This window comes from Phaeoacremonium minimum, assembly GCF_000392275.1.
Source record: "Phaeoacremonium minimum UCRPA7 unplaced genomic scaffold PA7_03_scaffold_160, whole genome shotgun sequence".
Lineage (NCBI taxonomy): Eukaryota > Fungi > Ascomycota > Sordariomycetes > Togniniales > Togniniaceae > Phaeoacremonium > Phaeoacremonium minimum.
This window is the reverse complement of record NW_006921067.1, coordinates 89,109-106,913: the sequence shown is the minus strand read 5'-3', so window position 1 is coordinate 106,913 and position 17,805 is coordinate 89,109. Positions and strand designations below refer to the sequence as shown.

General features: G+C 49.2%; 4 protein-coding genes across 4 annotated transcripts; 2 read left to right on the top strand and 2 right to left on the bottom strand.

The window, feature by feature from the left end:
- Window positions 1-487: 487 nt before the first annotated feature.
- UCRPA7_2392 (hypothetical protein) lies at window positions 488-922 on the top strand (the record flags this gene model as incomplete). The annotated part of the gene is made up of 1 exon (XM_007914944.1): window positions 488-922. The coding sequence occupies one exon, from the start codon at window positions 488-490 to the stop codon at window positions 920-922; it is 435 nt and encodes a 144-aa protein (XP_007913135.1).
- A 4,634-nt stretch (window positions 923-5,556) lies between these two features.
- Window positions 5,557-6,447, bottom strand: UCRPA7_2391 (hypothetical protein; the record flags this gene model as incomplete). The annotated part of the gene is made up of 1 exon (XM_007914984.1): window positions 5,557-6,447. The coding sequence occupies one exon, from the start codon at window positions 6,445-6,447 to the stop codon at window positions 5,557-5,559; it is 891 nt and encodes a 296-aa protein (XP_007913175.1).
- Window positions 6,448-8,167: 1,720 nt separating this feature from the next.
- UCRPA7_2390 (putative pyroglutamyl peptidase type protein) lies at window positions 8,168-9,159 on the bottom strand (the record flags this gene model as incomplete). Its single annotated transcript, XM_007915019.1, has 3 exons — window positions 8,168-8,398; window positions 8,478-8,930; window positions 9,103-9,159. The coding sequence occupies 3 exons, from the start codon at window positions 9,157-9,159 to the stop codon at window positions 8,168-8,170; spliced, it is 741 nt and encodes a 246-aa protein (XP_007913210.1).
- Window positions 9,160-12,460: 3,301 nt separating this feature from the next.
- UCRPA7_2389 (hypothetical protein) lies at window positions 12,461-13,069 on the top strand (the record flags this gene model as incomplete). The annotated part of the gene is made up of 1 exon (XM_007914956.1): window positions 12,461-13,069. The coding sequence occupies one exon, from the start codon at window positions 12,461-12,463 to the stop codon at window positions 13,067-13,069; it is 609 nt and encodes a 202-aa protein (XP_007913147.1).
- Window positions 13,070-17,805: the final 4,736 nt, after the last annotated feature.

Here is a 17,805-nt window from a genome sequence, read left to right as displayed (position 1 = left end):
CACTGAGCACTGAGCACTTGCCGTCCCACCGAAATTCCTTCCTTCCTCGATGAGCCACCACTACCACCAGCGCCCGTCTTAGAAAAGGAGGAGCCATCCGCTCCCGCGCATTCCCTCTCCTTCCACCTACACCACACCACAACACCACGTCCCGTACGGTCACTCCTTTTCGTTCGCGTCTGGTTCCACTCTTTCACCCATCGCAACATTCAACAACGACGACTTGCTTCGCGCAAACTTACACTCTTTTTTCATATCATCTCTCGCACGATATCCTTACGGACTAAACGAACTGTTTCTTCGGAACCGCTCTTCTTTGTTGGCCATCCATTCATTCGTCATCTCGAACAGGCTCTACGCTGGACCTCAAGCCGGAATCGATCTTCGACCCTTTGCGATACTCAACCGCCACGGTCGATTTTGAATAGCATCAATCGCTTGCATTAGCTACACATCAACCTTGCTTATCGAGCAATCGTCATTCAAGATGCAGATCACCAACATCCTCTTCAGTCTGCTGGCCGCGACTGCCACTCTGGTCGCCGCCCAGGACACTATCACCACCGGTACTACCACTTCCACGTTCACCCTGACCAGGACTGTTACCATCACCTCCTGCAACCCCAGCGTGACCTACTGCCCGGGACGGAACACCACCACCAGCACCAGCAGCTCCACATCTTCGTCCGCTTACTACCCCGTATCAAACTCGACGGTCAGTGCTGGCCCGACTGCTTACACCAACACCACTGTCTGGGTCTACCCTACAAGCACCCCCGTTCAGACCACCATTATCGAGGTCAGCCCGACCACCACATCAGCTCCTGCCGCCACTGTTACTGGCTCCGGTGCTGGCAGCCTCTTCGTTCACGGTGGTCTCCTTATGGGCGTCGTTGGCGCAGGTATTGCTCTCCTGGCATAAGCAGGGAGCATGACCAATAGCCTAACGGCATACATCAGCGCCGTTTGGCTCTTCAATTCTACCACAGCGATCAATCGTATTGTTTAATTCTTCAGGGGGCGAGTCGATTGGAGTATTTGCATGGCAAGTTTTGATACCACGGGGCATTTGGATTCAACGGCTACTGGCTGGCATATCCTTGTCTTGTCAACCTTTTTTTTTTTAGACGGGGAAGCGGTTTGAAGGATCTATAGCCGCGGAGTCAAAGGTTTCTTGTTGCATACTATTGACATATCGAACATACTCGACACGAAATGGAATGATCAAACAAGCTGCACTTGTTTTCGCGTGATCATAAACATGTTTGCCTACTGTGCCCATTGTGACCCGACCCTGGCCTTGTACGAGCTTGGTGCAAATTGTGGATCGAATATCTGACATCCTGTCTTGAATCGAACGCAGCATCTCCAGCTACTTGTCTATTGAGTCAACTTAGATACTTGGAGTGGAATACCGCTTGATAGGCTCAGGTCGAGACACGTCACGATCTGATAAGTACCATGATATACAACCTTGACGTAACCAGTAATTCTCCCAGATATAACTCATAGACTCTCACATGTTTTTACCTTCCATGAAGCATACGAACAATTGTCCCTGAAGCCTTTGGATCACGCGGGCTTAGAGGCATGATGCTCCCGCTATACACATCGTTGCTAATCACCTTGAGCCTCTCTTGCGCCGCGCGAACGTCACACCCGAGCTCTCCAGATTGTTGCGGTTCGGACTAACATCAGCCCCTTTAATGAGCCATTCCCATGTACGCCTATACTGAACTCGTTGAAGTAACAAGCACTTCATATCAAGAACCATTTTCCAATGGCAAACAAGACAAAGAACTACAAGCATTTTCAATGCTGTTCGCTTGATAATATATCAATCAGTATGGCAAGGATACTGGGATGGAAAACTTATGGGAAACTCATCGAACATACACCAGTCGTTGTTGGAAACAGTATAATGAGTGGGTCTAAACTCTAGCTCCCGCCGTGGCTTCACCACATATGGCCCATCCCTTCCAATCTCTATCATAAAAAGACGACATCGGTCTCTAGCTATATGCTTTCGCATTACATTTCCGGTCCTTCAGCCATGTCGAACACTCTTCATGCCGACTTTTTCTCTTCAAACTAATGAAATAAGGGACAATGCCAACCATTATGCAGACAGTAAGACGCTTGATAAGACAACGGAGTCGAAAATGATATGGGAGATAAAGCAGTCCTTGCTGTTCCTTCCCTTCCAGCTTCTGTCTCGCTCAAGATAATGTGGATATCTTCCGCAGCAACGAAATATGAGAGACGAGCAACTGAATAACCGCGACCTCCAGGGATTTCAAAACTGATACTATGTTCAAAGACCGCCACATTCAGAGCTGTGAAAGTGGAAGCCCCCCGCTCGGTATCTCAGGAATTGTTCGCTCAATATATGGTGCAGTGATGGCACCACAATTCTTTCGAGCGCTCTGAACCCCCGGCCCAAGGCTTCTCGGTGACGAACATCACACTGTGTTCAGGCCCAAGAGCTGGTTTCGGCCAAGCCTTCGATGTCATCGTGAGCACTATTGCTGCAGCTCAGGTTGCGGGCACGCCACAGCCACCGTCCTTGCACCTGTCGCAATAGGCTTGGCTAGGTGATACTTTTGCATCACACAGGCATCCGGCTGCCGTGTGGTGATTGCAAAACTTGAGTGATAGGGTGGCCGGCTGCATTTCGTGGATCTTGCGTGTACTTGTCCACCAAGCCAGTTGTTCTTCTCGTCCCAGTAATGGCACGCTTTCCTCATACGGCTGGCAATACAATGCTAAACTTGGACACCGAGTGGTCGCTTTCTTGTTGGGGACCCAACTGCAACGAGGCAGAGTAGTTGCCAGGATGTCTTTGGTCGGCAAAGCTTCGACAATCGAGACGATTAGAGACGAAGCTGAGGCGCAGAGCAGAGACAGCACAAGGGGCCTGTCAGACTTATAAAATATGAGCTGCAAAAAAGGCTGTCGAGCTTGCTACCCAGCCCAAGGCTCTCGCCCCCTGTCAAGGAGGGTCGAGCTTAGGCCCTTAGTTCTGCATACAACCTGTTTTATATCTCTACTGGAGTGGGTGGTGGTGTCGCGCAGGGCATTGGGTGCTAAATGACAGCCAGCCGCAACCGACCTTGACTCGCGATAAGTGCGCTGTTGGTCGCCTTACACAAGGCTTCTGTCATATCTCACATAGTCCAAGCTTTCGCTTGCCTGGCCTGCTGCCCTCAGCAATATGCGAGCATTCATGCGTGATTTCACGCAGAGAGCTCATTACGGTATGTGCCGGCAGATCAATTGGTCCAAACTAGCGATCCGTGCCGTGATTTCGTCTGTTGGCGGACGATCGATGGCTCGTTGTGACACCATCAATTTTCCGGGTTTCGTCCGTATCTCAAAGGCGGCCTGCGCTGAGATCCAGGGGTCCTTCTCGAAGCCTTCGAAGAATTCATGCTGGGGAGAAAGCATTGTCTAATCTCGCATCGCACGTCCCAAGCAGCTGGTGGAATGGCCATGTCATCCTCCCTGACCGGTATCACTCCTTGCAAAGACCCGCATTAAAATAGGTAACTCAAAGGCTGAGCCTTCTTTCTGTCCATATTGGTGATACTGATCACTTCTGCGCTTTTCTGAATTCGGACTTATTATGAATTGATCATAGTAATCAGTCGTCGCTGGGAATTCTGTTTACGGACCAACGGGTCGGGAAGTCTAGGCTCAGAAAGCCGCACATGTTTCAACATGCAGGGCGGTTGAGTTGATCTGCAGGATAGTTGAAAGTCTCGAGTCGTGAAGACTTTCGGGTTACGCGACATGAAATTGGGTGGAAAGGACCATGTCCAGAACCCCGCTCTCAACTGGATGTGGTTGCTTCTTTTACCTTGCGTTGTCCCTCGTTTACCACACCAACTTCTTCATTCATTGATCACATTTCTCTATCCGAACGTTGTGTTGCGTGATGGTCAGCGTTGTTGCCAAGCGACAGCGGTTCTTCTGGAAACAATGACTCAAGTTAGACAAGTGTCGAGCCGTCTAGATCCGACCCTCGCCACTGGAAAAAAAGGACTCGGAAGTTTTCTCTCGAGAGCGCGATAATGTGATATATCAACCGAACCCTTATCTCCAACGCCTCCTATGTACAGGTATCTGTTACCTCACCATCCTGTGGGGGGTTGTAGACGTCGAGGTGACAGTGGGGTGTCAAGAGCCGCGGATACCGCCCCTGAAAGCGAGTTCGGGTCACCAAGACATTCCGCCGGAGCGGACGAAGCTTTCCCGACGATGGGTATCAAGTCCCTGTATTATGGAAGTCAGAAATCGATGTCTCGGCTCCTCAACAGCTGACTCGAGGGCGTTCACGGATTTGTCACGAGCTGCTTGATTCAGGATGTAGTTTATGATGGAGTGATAGTTGTGCAGTGTTCACTCAATTGCTAGCTCATATGACAAGAGCTGAACTGATAACTCTCAGCTTGTTACACTTACCGTGGCTGACACTGCTGTACTAGTTTCGAATTCTTACTTACCTACCCAACGAAGGATCGTTGCAGGACGGAGGATTGCCTAGTTGCATGCAAATAGAGGCATGTAAAATGCTTTCACGACTCAAGAACTGTACTTTTAAGAACAATCGGTCAAGAACCTATTAGTTGATCCTCGCTGATTCAGTCTAAGGTGACACCGTTGGTCTTCTGCGGTTACAGCTACTTGCGAGCCAGACAGACCTTGAATCGCTTGGGATCTAGACCATTGTACAGAAGGTGCTGACTGCATCTCGTACATAGCTGAACATTACCGATACAAATAGTCGTCGCTACCCTATTCTGTCCCGTTTGCCTGCCGAAACTGCATTTGCACACTTGATTTAGTCATGACATCTAGACCTCTCCCCAGCCTCTCCTCCATAACTGAGCATGCGGGCATTGTTGCGCAGCAAGCCAACCATTCCGCTAGTCCAATGGCATCATATATCAATGCGATCGAGGCAAGTGTAGCAGCATAGTAGATACTCTATGCCATACTAGTAATTGCCAACGTCCACTGGTCAGTCTGGATCCATATCGTTCCTTGAATGTGCGAGGACATGCCGCCCCATCGTCATCTTTTACATTTGAAGGTATACAGAATAGCAAATACTTGTTGATATTCTCTCTGGTAATATTCTTGAGTAATTATCATTATCATCATGTAGCTCAAAGGCAGATCGTTATGTACAAATGTATTTAGGACAGCAATGATGTACGTAGGTCATTTCGAGTAGCCTAAAGCTCTCCCCTCGAAATCATTCTGGAAGTCTACCATTCCATTCATCCACTTCCAAGTCCATAAATAACCCTGTTGCAATACAAAGGAAGTGCTTGACCCAACATTGCTGTGAGAATGCGTTGGCATGATCTTAACATGAACTTAACTCCCCTAGCAAGTGCCCTTTAGTACTCTCCTGCATATCGGCGACTGCGTCGCTGAATATCAACAGCAAAACATGACTGAAGAGATCTCTGGTAATTTAAAGTAATGGAGTGACAATCTGGATTGATATCTCGATTCTTTTGACAAAGTCAGTAGACTGAGCCGGATTCAGTGAGCCGCGGAATCATTCTTTTCAGAAGGAGGGGGCAGCTGTTCCTCATCTACAGAGTAGATAACACCGCGAATTACTGCTCGCTGGCTCGTGTTGACATGCTTGCTGAGCAGGTAAAATGGAATAGGATCTACCTCCGGATAATCGAGCAGGTTGTCAGGTTGGCCGGCCAGACGGATTTTGTGTCTAATTATCTTCTCTCGCAACTCATGCAAAAAGCATGCTTTCTTCCACTGCTGTAGGGTGCTGCTTGAAGGCGGTAAGAATCTCGTCACCTTGCGCAGAACATCCATCCGTTGTCGATAATATGTGTCAACCGATGCCCATTTCTTTTGACCGTATACCTCAAGAGAGTCCAGAGAGTCCCCGATAGCCCTGACGTCGGATAAGCGGAGTAGGAATAGCATCTTCTCCTGGTCATTGGTAGCAGGTCGAGGTTTGACACGTTTCTTGAGCTCGGCGAACAGCTCCTTTAGATCGAGGTTGGCGTGAGGGCCACCGTGATCGAGAGAATGATAGTAGTAATCTCCAAGAAGTTGCCTCCATTGCTTCTCTGGAAGCTCCTTATTGTTCTGCACCTTGATGATACTCTGCAAGAACTCATCGTGAGTATCATTGGCCATTGCATCTAGAACTGCTGGTAGCGGCTGGATGTGATCCTCAATACGGCAATATATGGCGTATTGAAGTGCGAATCGGAGGAGTGCGATGTCATTGTGCCAGATTGGATGAGATAGTAGGATCGACAGACCAAGTGCGAGATCTTGGGTCATGTTGATGTTGATGCATTTCCCCGTGAGTGTTGTGAGGAATCGAAGAGGCCGAGCATCAACCTTGAGGCCGTAACGGAACAAGTCAAACGGCGTACGCCCGTAGAGCTGAATCATGCCCTTCCACAGCGTAAGTTCTGTGTGTCTACGACATCGATTTCAGTATATTTCCGACATAACAAAAGACTAGAATGACTTCGTTTGGGAATAATTGCCAAGAAACCCAAGTGTGGTTGTGACAAATGGACTTGCAAAAGTTGCTTACTGATTAACCGCCCAAGCTGCTAACGAACTTGCCCAGGAACCATGCTGATGTTGTAATGCAGCTTCATTATCCTCGTTCCAATAGTTATCTTTCACCCATGCGAGGTGAGGAAAGAAGGGTGAAGGCAATAGCTTTTCTGCGTCAACTTCGTCGAATCGCACTGGAATGTTGTCGAGTGTCAAGATCTCCTTCGTAGCTTCGACTGGAGCATTTTCATCTGGTCTGAAGTCATCGTCGCTATCGTCATCGTCATCGTCAATCGTGATTGGCGTCTCAGTTCTGCGGGAAACGTTCTCGCTGGAGTGAGACCTGAGATGGTCTGACGAACGATGCATCTTAGCAGGTCCTGGGACTTTCAGTGACGATTTGGTGAGGCGAGATGCCTTGGCACTCTTGACGAGACGGAATTGATAGTTCTCAGACTCAAGATAGTTTGATGGCAGGGACCGCTTCCGCTGAGGAGGGTTGTTTTTGGGTGATACCGGCTGGGCCTTGCGAACGCCGCTGGGGTGAATCTAAACTGATTTATCTAGCCCTTGAGTGATGTTATTTTGATCGTGGATGCTCTGTTTGGGAACGTCCTTGGGGATATGTCGCGAGTTTGCTGAGGTTTGCGATGCGTTGTTGTCCTGTGACGAGGGTATAGGGGCTGGATGTGCAGACTTGAATGGTTTATAGCTTGATTTGACGCCCGCGGCCCAAGCTTTGTAGACACGGCCGTTTGTCTTCTTCATTTGAGGTTGGTAGAGATCCGATTCTATGCACTGACCCGTGAAACCTGATTTCGATTTGATGGAGGTCGACAGGGGAGCTTGAGCTTGAGCTTGAGTACCTACGTTCCACCGGGAGTTGAAATCTTGCAAACGTCGTTTGCCAATCCAGGGCATTGTGTGGATGGCTCATGACATGGTAACCATAGCATTGGTATTGCATGGGTGTTTGTACGCAGATTCGGTGTGGATAGAAGTTGCTGAGTACGAAATTTTTGTTGGTGAGGAAGGTGCGACTTCTCTGCGGTGTGCTTGTCTACCAAACTCGCCCAATGTTTATCTCTTTTGTGGTCGAATGAGACTCTGGATAGTCTCCTTGACCAAACGAAATCCTGGTAAAGATGATCATTCTTAGACTTGACAGTATCTACCTAACTACCTGATTCTTCTCTGGCGATCGAGGCAAAGGTATTCATTCTCTGCCAATTCCCCTCTACCGCCTTTACAAAGCTCAGACAGGAGGTTTGCACAGATGATGGACAAAACGGGATCTTGCAGCAATGGCTCTTTGGCGTGCATCGAAAAGGCTCGCTGGAGTGCCGAAACAAATACCAAGAGAATCGACAAGCCCAATCCATCATACTAAGCACAACTACGATCTGAGCGTATCAGATTAAATACAACGATGGAAAGGACTTATAACAAGGATTTCATGATGATGGTGTCGATTGATAGAATATAATTCAATTGGTTCGGCCTGCATATGAACAACGAACACCCCGAGACTCGAGCATCTCGACCAACGCCGCAAAGCTATACCCTTCGTAAAATCCGTCCTGAGATCTTTCACCGGTCCCTGTCGTCATTGAGCTCGTGCATTCTTGGTTAACTCACTTTCGACGATTGACCTGATCAGCTGAACCATGAGCTCCTTGCCAGTTCTCACTGCACCATCTGACGCATCGGCAGGGACGTGCAGGAAAACAACTCTCTTGTGATCTTGTGCTTTCCAAAGATGGGCAAGACTCGAGAAGTATATGAAGTCACACAAATAATGACCAGCATCAGTCGAGAGGCGAAGGTCCGCACCGTCCTGGATGTCGCGTTAGTTTCTTCTCCACCCCTCTCCTCATCACCGGACATGACAATGCCCATGAAGCATGTGGACTTACAGGACTATATTTCTGCCACCTCTTCATGATGTCATCGGTATCTAGGTCGGTCTCAATCGTCGGCGGCGTGCCATACCATACCCAGTCTTTACCCTCTTCCTCTCTGCGCTTGTCGTCCCGCAGTAGCTCACCATCGACATCCTTCATGTTGTACCCGTCACGGTGTCCCTGCCGCTCAAGCGCATAGAACAGGCGGGGGCCAGCCATGCCGATGTGGACCACATAGTCAATCTTGCGACCCGCATAGCTGGGATCCCAGAGTGCCGGAACGAGCGAGCGCACGACTTGGTAATTGACTCGCACTGGTGCTGGATGCACGATGATCCGGACGGGTGGGAGGGGTATCGCCGAGGCGGCGGCACCCGGGACTTTGGCGCGCACCGGCGGCAGGTAATCGGGTAGCTGATGAGCGATTTCCCATGATGGATTCTGAGGATATTGCTCTTTGAAGGGCTGAGAAGGTGGTTAGTGTAGTCCATCCGGCGATGCGCCGCTTTAAGTACACTCGAGGCGCAAGAAGAATGATTCTGTGCTATGCGATATGGATCAGGTGCTAATATCGCAAGCCCATCCAGGTCTTCCATCCTCGAGTGGTGCCCAACGGCGGGGGACGATCATGACTTACACCGAAGCCGGTGACAAGCACCGTGATTTCGTCCTGCTCTACGTCCCTCGAACCCATTTTGGTCCGAAGAGTGCTGAAATGTAACAGAAAGAATGACGGCACTGAGCGGGAATTGGGTCGAGTATATGAAGGGAGAGAAACGAGCAAGTTCGCAGGTCCCTTTCATGAGTGAGTACCTATGTAGGAAGGTGGAGGAGGTCTTGCGTGCTACTTGGGTCTCAAGCGCGGAGGCCCGCCGCCGCCACGCGGGGAAGCAACAGCCTAAAGCAGTATCATCGCTACGCTGCTGCAGGCGAAGCGTCGGCAGTCAGTCGGCGGCGGGTGTATGATGCAGCAAGGAAGCAGCAAGGAAGCAGACACGGTAGCATTGAATGCTGCAGACGCTACATACCTCACCTTGCTCTATCTAGAGACAGACATTTGATCGCCGCCCTGCTTTCAAAGACGATCGCTCGACTCGATGTGCAAACATCATAGACTTGCGGACTCAGAGGCACGAGACACTAATGTCAGTGTAATCCCTAGGCCACTCGTGCCATCATCTAGACCGACCTAGCCGCCTGAAGGAAGGCGCCCAGGGCGGCGGGTAGCCATTGAGGACCCTGGCTGTTGGACCCTGCACTGGCCCCTGGATCCTGGCGCGGTCATGGCTCCGTCGGTGTTGGCTCTGTATCATCGACGTTGGATCTTCAGCCTCAACAACTCATTCCTCAATTGCTAAAACATTACGTTCCGTTCCGTGGTCCTGGGAAGTAAATGAAGTCGTCTCGAGGAGTTACATCGAAGGCAGATAAGGTAAGACACCAACAGCGCCATCCGCCATCCGTACGAGCCCAAGCTATATCCGCCAATGTTGTATCGATAACGGGGCCCAACATCCCGATGTTAGTGATCTGATTGCCTAATAATAGTGTCGACCTGTTTGCGTCGCAATTAATGAGTGATAGGCGAGTGTTACCCATGAGCACGACCCCTGTCTCTTCTGGAAACCTAGAAAACTTCCAGAACACATTGATCGACGGCCCAGCAACGTTTTAATTTGTCTCCCGGATCAGGTCTTGTTTGAAAGAGGAAGCTGCTTCTTGTGCCACCACGACCTGGATTTGTGACTGATCAATAATTTCTGAAGTGTCGCCGCCGACGGCGAGGTTCAATCAATTTGTAACAACCTGTTTCGGCTAGGCATCCCAAAGTCGGATAGAGAGCCCGCGCACCTCTCCTGTCCTGACAGTAGTTTGATGGAGGGAGTCTGATTTTCAAGATTGAATTTGATATCACTGCAACACTAGTCCTTTTACAAGGTGAATGAAGTATAAGTGGCGCGAAGTAGAATGTCTCATAACATGTAACTTGTCACCATCTCTGTATGGCAAATCTAAATATGTACCAAAAGCCCAAAGCAAGAAGGTGATGCTTCGATATATATTAAAATATGGTCGGACACATCCGACTCATGGACTCAATAACAGCCATACCCCGAGCTGTATCAGTGAGCTGCGTTGCTATACGATAGTATATAATAGGAAGGAGTTCTGGTTGGCACGCGTGACCATAAGCGTCCTGCAAACCAGCAGGGGTGAAGTTATGCAGCTGTCAAAACCAGCGGCACCTATGTATGTCACAACTTCCGACTCTCATGATGCATGAGCAGCGTGGAATGTCCGCTTGCTTCTCCAAGCGATAGTCTAAAAGTCATTCTGGATCAGAGGGACTTTGCTTCCTTGTTGACAAGTCACCGAAGGATGGCAACGTGACATTCGAGAAGAACGGACAGCCCCATATCGTCCAAGCTTCATGATCTGTATCTTGCTGCGGTATACACAATCAAGCAGTAGGTTGCGTCTCAAACTCGATGGAATAACTTTGTTCTCGGTCTCTACTTAGAAACCATAGTGTTCAAAATACCTCCGTATGTTATGGAAGACTTAAGGCTTCTAAAACGACAATGCATCGAATTGTTTTCTTATCTCAATATTTTGTCACTGTCTCCTGTCTTCGTTACTAGTGTTGAGGGTAGGGTGCTATGACCTTGTGAATGAGCTCAACCTTTTATTGTATTTCAGAGAAAGAACAAAAAAACCTTATTACAACTTCTGTTTCCTCACGGTGAATCCGATACTGTGACCACTATATTCAATGCGCCCTTCGAGTTATATGGTTGACCTTGACTAGAACTACGGTTTCGGACTAAGCTCTGGACTAAAGGATTGCTGATATCCGACAGCGGCTTACTAGAAACCATGCATTAGGTACCTAGCACTGACGTTCATACTCCAAACTAGTCAGCTGTGAATTTCGGTCGACCGAGAAGTGTTTTAGCTCAATTTGAATGATGATCGTGGCTTCGCCTGTCACGCTAATTGGGGACGGTGATAACACCAAGGTACACAATTACCCATGACAACCAACAGAGTACGTGCAGTAAGTCTTGCACGGCCTTGTTGATTGGGAATGACCATTTTATCCATTTCTGAATTTCACCTAGGTATCGACCTAGCTCTGCGGTGTCATACAGTTGCCCAAGTTATCAGGAAAATTCTCTTCCAAGGGACTAGTTGCGTATGGATGAAACATCTCTTGAAGTTGAAAGCAATGCCTGGGAAAAGCCGCCTGGCACAGCTTGATGTACTATGAAGCTACCAGATGGTCTACTGTTGTCTCATTAGTATGGTTCTATTTTGGGCCAGCGGTGTGAGATTTTCAAGGCTGAATCAAAATGCTAACCATTTCAATTTTGAATGACATGAGTAAAGGTGTCTGTCATAGGTCGCCTCGCTTTGAGTCCGAAAGATGGCCGACTTGACGACCAACTTTGTCGAACTTTCGAAGGCATAGCCCCCAGGAGGTAGAACCTGGCGAATCTGGGGAAGCTTCAATGGTCGCATCCTTCAGCCGCAACGCCACGCAGGATCACAGCCCTACCTACACCGAAATCAGACTCCCGTGCTTTCCGTACTCGAGCATCGTACAATACTATTATCAGCCTTTAAGACATTCCGTGAGAGTTAAACAGCTTGCGTGATGCCAGGTCCTTCGTCTACATGGGCCTGATGGCTTGAGGCGTGGTCATGCCATCTGATCCGTCCACGCTGATTGTGTTGTCAGCCCAACACTGCCACGGATTTCTTGGATGCATCTGGATTCGGATCAGAGATCCTCGATGAGATCTACCAAACATTTAGAGAATAGTTTCGCAAGCCAGTCTATATATTGAAATAAGAACCCTGGACTGTTCGCTTCAATATGATAAGCATTATCATACCCAGCTCTCAAATCCAGATATTATCGTTATAGATCCATATTCATTGCATTGCCACTTACACACACATACCTTTGTTTGAAATATATGACAACAGACATGGGCCGTTTCTCTGCACTTACCATTATCGCTGGACTGTTGGGTGTAACGTCTGCTGCACCAACCAAGGTCGACCTCGCACCAAGATGTGGGACTACCTACTATCCAACAATCCTGCAGCAACTCGTCGAGTCTGACCCGGACACTGTCTACCCCAACAATGATAACTTCCATGTCCAAAGAAAAGTTGTCAACGGCGCCCTTAGTGACCGAGTCTACCAGTTCGTGGGCTTCGAAGGCATCCCAGCAGGTTCGTATGGGTGCCAACTTGCTATCACATTCCCGCAGTCATACCCCGTCACCACTGAGCCCGCAGACTATAACGTCCAGATGAACGTCACCACGGCGCTCAACGGCTTGTCTAGCGAGGTCACATACCCAAATGCCTTCACCTGGAACAACTGGCCGGCTCTAGGCACAGGGCTCTTTGGCACAGTTACTGCGGCTGCTGGCTCCACGGCCGTCATCAACTCCGAGGCATGTCCACCAGGCGGCGGTAACTTGGCTTTCTTATTCGAGGTGTCTCGGTGGGTGGAGATAACTTCGAGTGTTGATTTTACCCAGAGCAACAGTCCGCTGGCAGGTGTTTACCTGACAGCGAACTGCTAAAACGGTCTTGTGGGTAATTTCAGGCGTGTAGTTTGAACAGCATGCATATTCGGTTCAGATTCAGTATGGCCCATACGTCAAAGTTGAACTTGGCCAGGGTGTTCAAGGTGTACTGGAGCTTCGATTATTGGGTTCATGTTTCCCTCAGGAGTGATTGGGATATCGGCACTGAGGTCCGTAGGTCTGAGTATTGATGTTAATCAAGTTCATGCCTAAGTACAAAACTTAGGACTATCCATCGTGTAAAGGAAAAAGATAAAGAAAAGGAAAAAGCCAGGCCTTGGTTCTCGACGAAAGACACGCTGCTTGCCAATATGAAGTTGACTGCTGATGTCGAAAACGCTCAAAAGCTCACCCCCTTTCTGCAAGACCAGCTTTGGTAATAAAGGTAGGGAATGGCCCTCAATGATTCAAAGGTCGAGAAACGCAAGTCACGCCGGCTCAAAGTTCCTCATTGCTGATTTGAGATGGCTGATCATAGCAAGATCAAACAATTGTAGTGATATGTAGCTACAGCCCTTGTTTTGCTGTAGAACGGTGCTCTGATCCTGTCAAGTTACTGACAATAACAGAGGCTGGTGTAGAGCTGTATTCTAACAGATCAATATCCACAAACATAATGTCAGAGAATCAATAAACGACGAGGAATTCAACGGATGGCATCGAGAAGATATCTTGAGTATAGGGGAAGAAACGTACTCCATCTTGCTTCTCCCAAGATGTTTATAGGCTTCGGCCGCCCTTGATGCCTTCGACAAACCATATCGCTTGTGTGCGATTGATGCCTGCCAAGAGACAAGGTCTATTATCTATTGCATCCTGGCTCGACCCTTGTTCTTGCATATGAGATCGGCCTAAAGTAGGTGCAGAAAGCCATCAGGCGCTATAACGAAGGAAGTCAATCCTCAAGCCCGAGGAACAGTATTGCAGGTAACACAATAAACGCGGCTTGTGATACACGTATCAGCCCATTATAAGCGACGCATATATTTCATCGATTCAATATGAACACAAGGGTATGATGCTGATCTTTGGATGGCTCAGCTTGCCTAGACTTATCTAAAGTCCTCATCCATTCGTCAACAAGTAAACGTTGATGTGCATGTTAGATCCTGAGGCTCTCATGCAGAAAGCAAGTGCAGTTTAGTGACAGAAAAAGTTAGTGGTTGCTGGTGCATCTCGAACAGATCCCTACCTGTGTAACTCTATCGGCTTGGCACATCGCGGCACATGTCAAATGCAAGGATGATAATCGTAGGTTTCTGTGATATATGATCCAGCTTGGCTGAATGTGGGATTGGAAGCTCGAACCACAACGAGCCACCCCTCTCACCAGCATTAGCGCCCGAAAGCCATGGTGTGACGTATTGTTGGGAATTTGAGAGGCTCTAGAGAGCATCCTACAGTTGAGATGCAGAGGGCGTGCGTTGCGTTGCTGTGAGGACTACACCGGTGTGCCTGTGAAGAAAGAGGTCGCCATCCCTCATGCGCAGCCTCACCGTCTCCGCACTGGCAGATCTGATTCACCTTCACGATAGTGATCCCAATCGGCCTCGCCGGTCAAAAGCATCCATTTTAGTCCTTGGACCGTCGACAGTGGTCTAGAACTGATCGTCGCTGTGCATGTCAGGAGCCTCGTGGCTGTTGTCCGTCGCTTCGTGTTAGGCCACACAGCCAACATGTGGGTGGCATCCACCACCGAGTGGTCAGACTCGAACGAGTTAGACAAAACATCGAAGACACTCGACAGTAGGCCTATACTTGACATGGTCAGCCTCCAATGGCGATGAGACAAGTCATCGTATTGTCAACTCAAAGCATGTGAATGATCTCAGCGGCCAGACTAAGCGGCACTAATGGCGTTTGATGCAAGCCATGCAATAGCGAACATGGAAACAAACAATGGGTGCAGTCTCATTCATTTGATTTGTACTAGCTCTTTGTACATCACCGAGTTTGGGTTTTGGAAAAACCTACTTGCAAAACTGTAGCTGTAAGACTGCCCGGTCAAGTATGCTGGATATTGAATGCATGCACGAGCAAGCCACAACGATATCACCCGCACCTCAGTGGATGCAAATCGAGTAACATCAAATTGGCTGTGACAACGCCATGCATGATAAGAGATGCCTTGCGTTCCCGTTCGAAATGAGCATGCAAGGTGTCAAGGCTGGTGTCTCACTGCATAGTCTGAGACTTTTCTCTCTCTAACGACGATGCCAGTCTACATGGCATGTCTCTCAAAGCGGGTGAGCGTCTCGACGCCGACAAAAAACGCCATGCCGCTCCACGCGTACCTATATGTAGCATTATTCGAACGATCGGAAGATCGACCGTTCTCCGATGGCTTAACGAGGGCAAGTGCCACGAAGAGAAGTTTAAAAAAGCAAGAGGTCGGTTAACGAATGATATTCTCGTGGAGCCGATGACGAGATTGCAGCGCCAGTGTACAAAAAACGACGCTGCGCAGCCGCCATTGTCACAGGCTCTCCAACAAGCGGGGAAAGCTGATACGTGTGGAGGAGTATCAAGGAGACCAGGGAGGCTTCTACTGTAGGTCTCGTCCCCTCCGTCAAGATGATTGAAGAACCCCACCTAAAGCTGAAGATCGTCCAGTCAGTGCGACTGGGCCAGACTTCGGGAGCACGGCAGGGAGGTTTGAAACCCCTTGCCGGTGCGGAAGTCCAGACCAAGCCTACTACGCTTAAGCCTTTCGTAAAGTCGTCTGGAGCACAAAAGCTTGGTCTAGCCTGGGTCGCCTGCGACGGCATTTGAGATCTGATCGTCGCCTACGATCGCATCCGCTGAAGACAGTGCTTCCCCTTACCAGGCTGCCTGGCTACACCCAAGCTCCTGGGAGTATCTTGAAGTGCCAAGAGTCATTGACATGGTAAAGTCACATGCGTCTCCATTCGCATCAGGGATGCTCCTTGTGTCTCGTCTACACCACTTGCATGGCAGGTCCAATTTCTTCTTGTATATTGTCTGCACCAGATTCGAGAGGGCCGCCTCGTTGATTTTAGAACTCAGGCCAATGAGCAAAAGCGGCTCTTTGAACGGGATCCGATAGTCAGGCATTCATCTGCCCTCATTGGACACGACGAACACGATGCCGCTTTCTAACCACCACCTCAATGCTAGTGGTGTACACCCATCATCTCGTCGGCAGGGCCATTCTGTGATGCCCGTTTTCCTGTGCCTCAGGCGGGGTCCTTTGCCCTAACTGTGGGACGCGAGGCATCAACGACTTCAATAGCACCTTGCTCGAGGCTTGCGGAAACGCGCCAGCAGTCTCAGATATCATGCTTTGCCAAGCCGTATTCGGCTCAAGCCCCGTGTTGCAGCTACCTTCTAACTACGTATATGTGTAGGTGGTAATCTGGGCTGGGGTGGCCGGTGAATGCCTGGGCTTTGATACTCGAATGCCGAAGTCCAGCCTTTTGTGCTCGTGAGGGGCCAGGAATTCTCGTGTATGTCGTTATGACGTCGAAAAACTGTCATGTTGATTTTGAGTCTCAAGGGCAACACTCGCCCCAATTTGACGCAGTGAATAAGGTCTAGTAAGGGGGCACAGCTTGATAAGCGGTGCCTTCTTTGGTAGGTTCGATGGCATATGCCTATTCTTTTCCTGGGCTTGGTCTTTGAAATAAATTTGATCGGGAGGCTGCTCTACCCGCCGAAGGAACCACCTCCGAGCCAACCCCACTGCTACTTGAAGCTATCTGCTTCGCTTCTGTTGTTGTCAGGACAGGCACTCCTTTCTGAGCACCACGTCCTAGCGCAATACCATGTCAAGGCAGCATTTGACTTTAATTGCATGCTCCAATTGCAGGAAGAAAAGAACCAAGGTGTGTAATGTCCTTTTGCAACGTCCGCTTTCTTTTAGGTTCGCGAGTGTTCTATCTTGAGCGTTGTTCTTGGCGAGACTCCTACTCCCCCTATCAAGCCTCTGCAGGATTCGTCTGCTATGATCTGCCTGTCCAACTTCATTGTATGATGGCATCTAATGCTGAGCCAGTGCGATGGAAAATCTCCATGCGAACGGTGTAAGTCCCGAGAGGAGGAATGCGCCTACGAGAGTAGGATGTGGAGGACGAAAGGCCAGTTACGAGCCGAAGTAGAGAACTTGCATACTCAACAGCAACACATGCGAGCCATACTGCAGGCTGTCATGTCTCATGACCATTGCCGCCAGGTCTTGAGGAGATTACGCCAGGGCGAGTCCGCTGCCAGCATTGCCAAGACACTTCCACGGTCTATCATTGACGAGGCTTCTTACGGAAGTCGGAGTCCATCTGCCATGTCACCGGGAGCTTCGGAGACATCCGACATCCTTGATGAATGTATGATGGTTGAATCACCAGAGAACCTCAGACATGGCGATATGCCACCGGAAAAATTGAAGACAGGAGCAGCAGATGATTATTGCTGGAAACAGTTATCCGGAGCCAACATGGACGCAGACGATGACACTGATGCGTCCCTTACCTCATTGGCCAGCCCAGACTATGCAAACACAGTCTACTCTCCCAACAGCCACAGTGCCACAACTCCTGCAACAGATGTCGAAAGCTCTCAGCGAGTATCGGCAGCATCACGTAGTGGGGCTATATTTGCTAGTGTTAGCGAGTGGACTTCCGTCACACAAGATGTCTCTTTGATCAGGGAGCTAATAAAGCTGTACTTCACGTGGGAACATCCCATATTTTCGTTGGTCTGCAAAGATCCTTTCATAA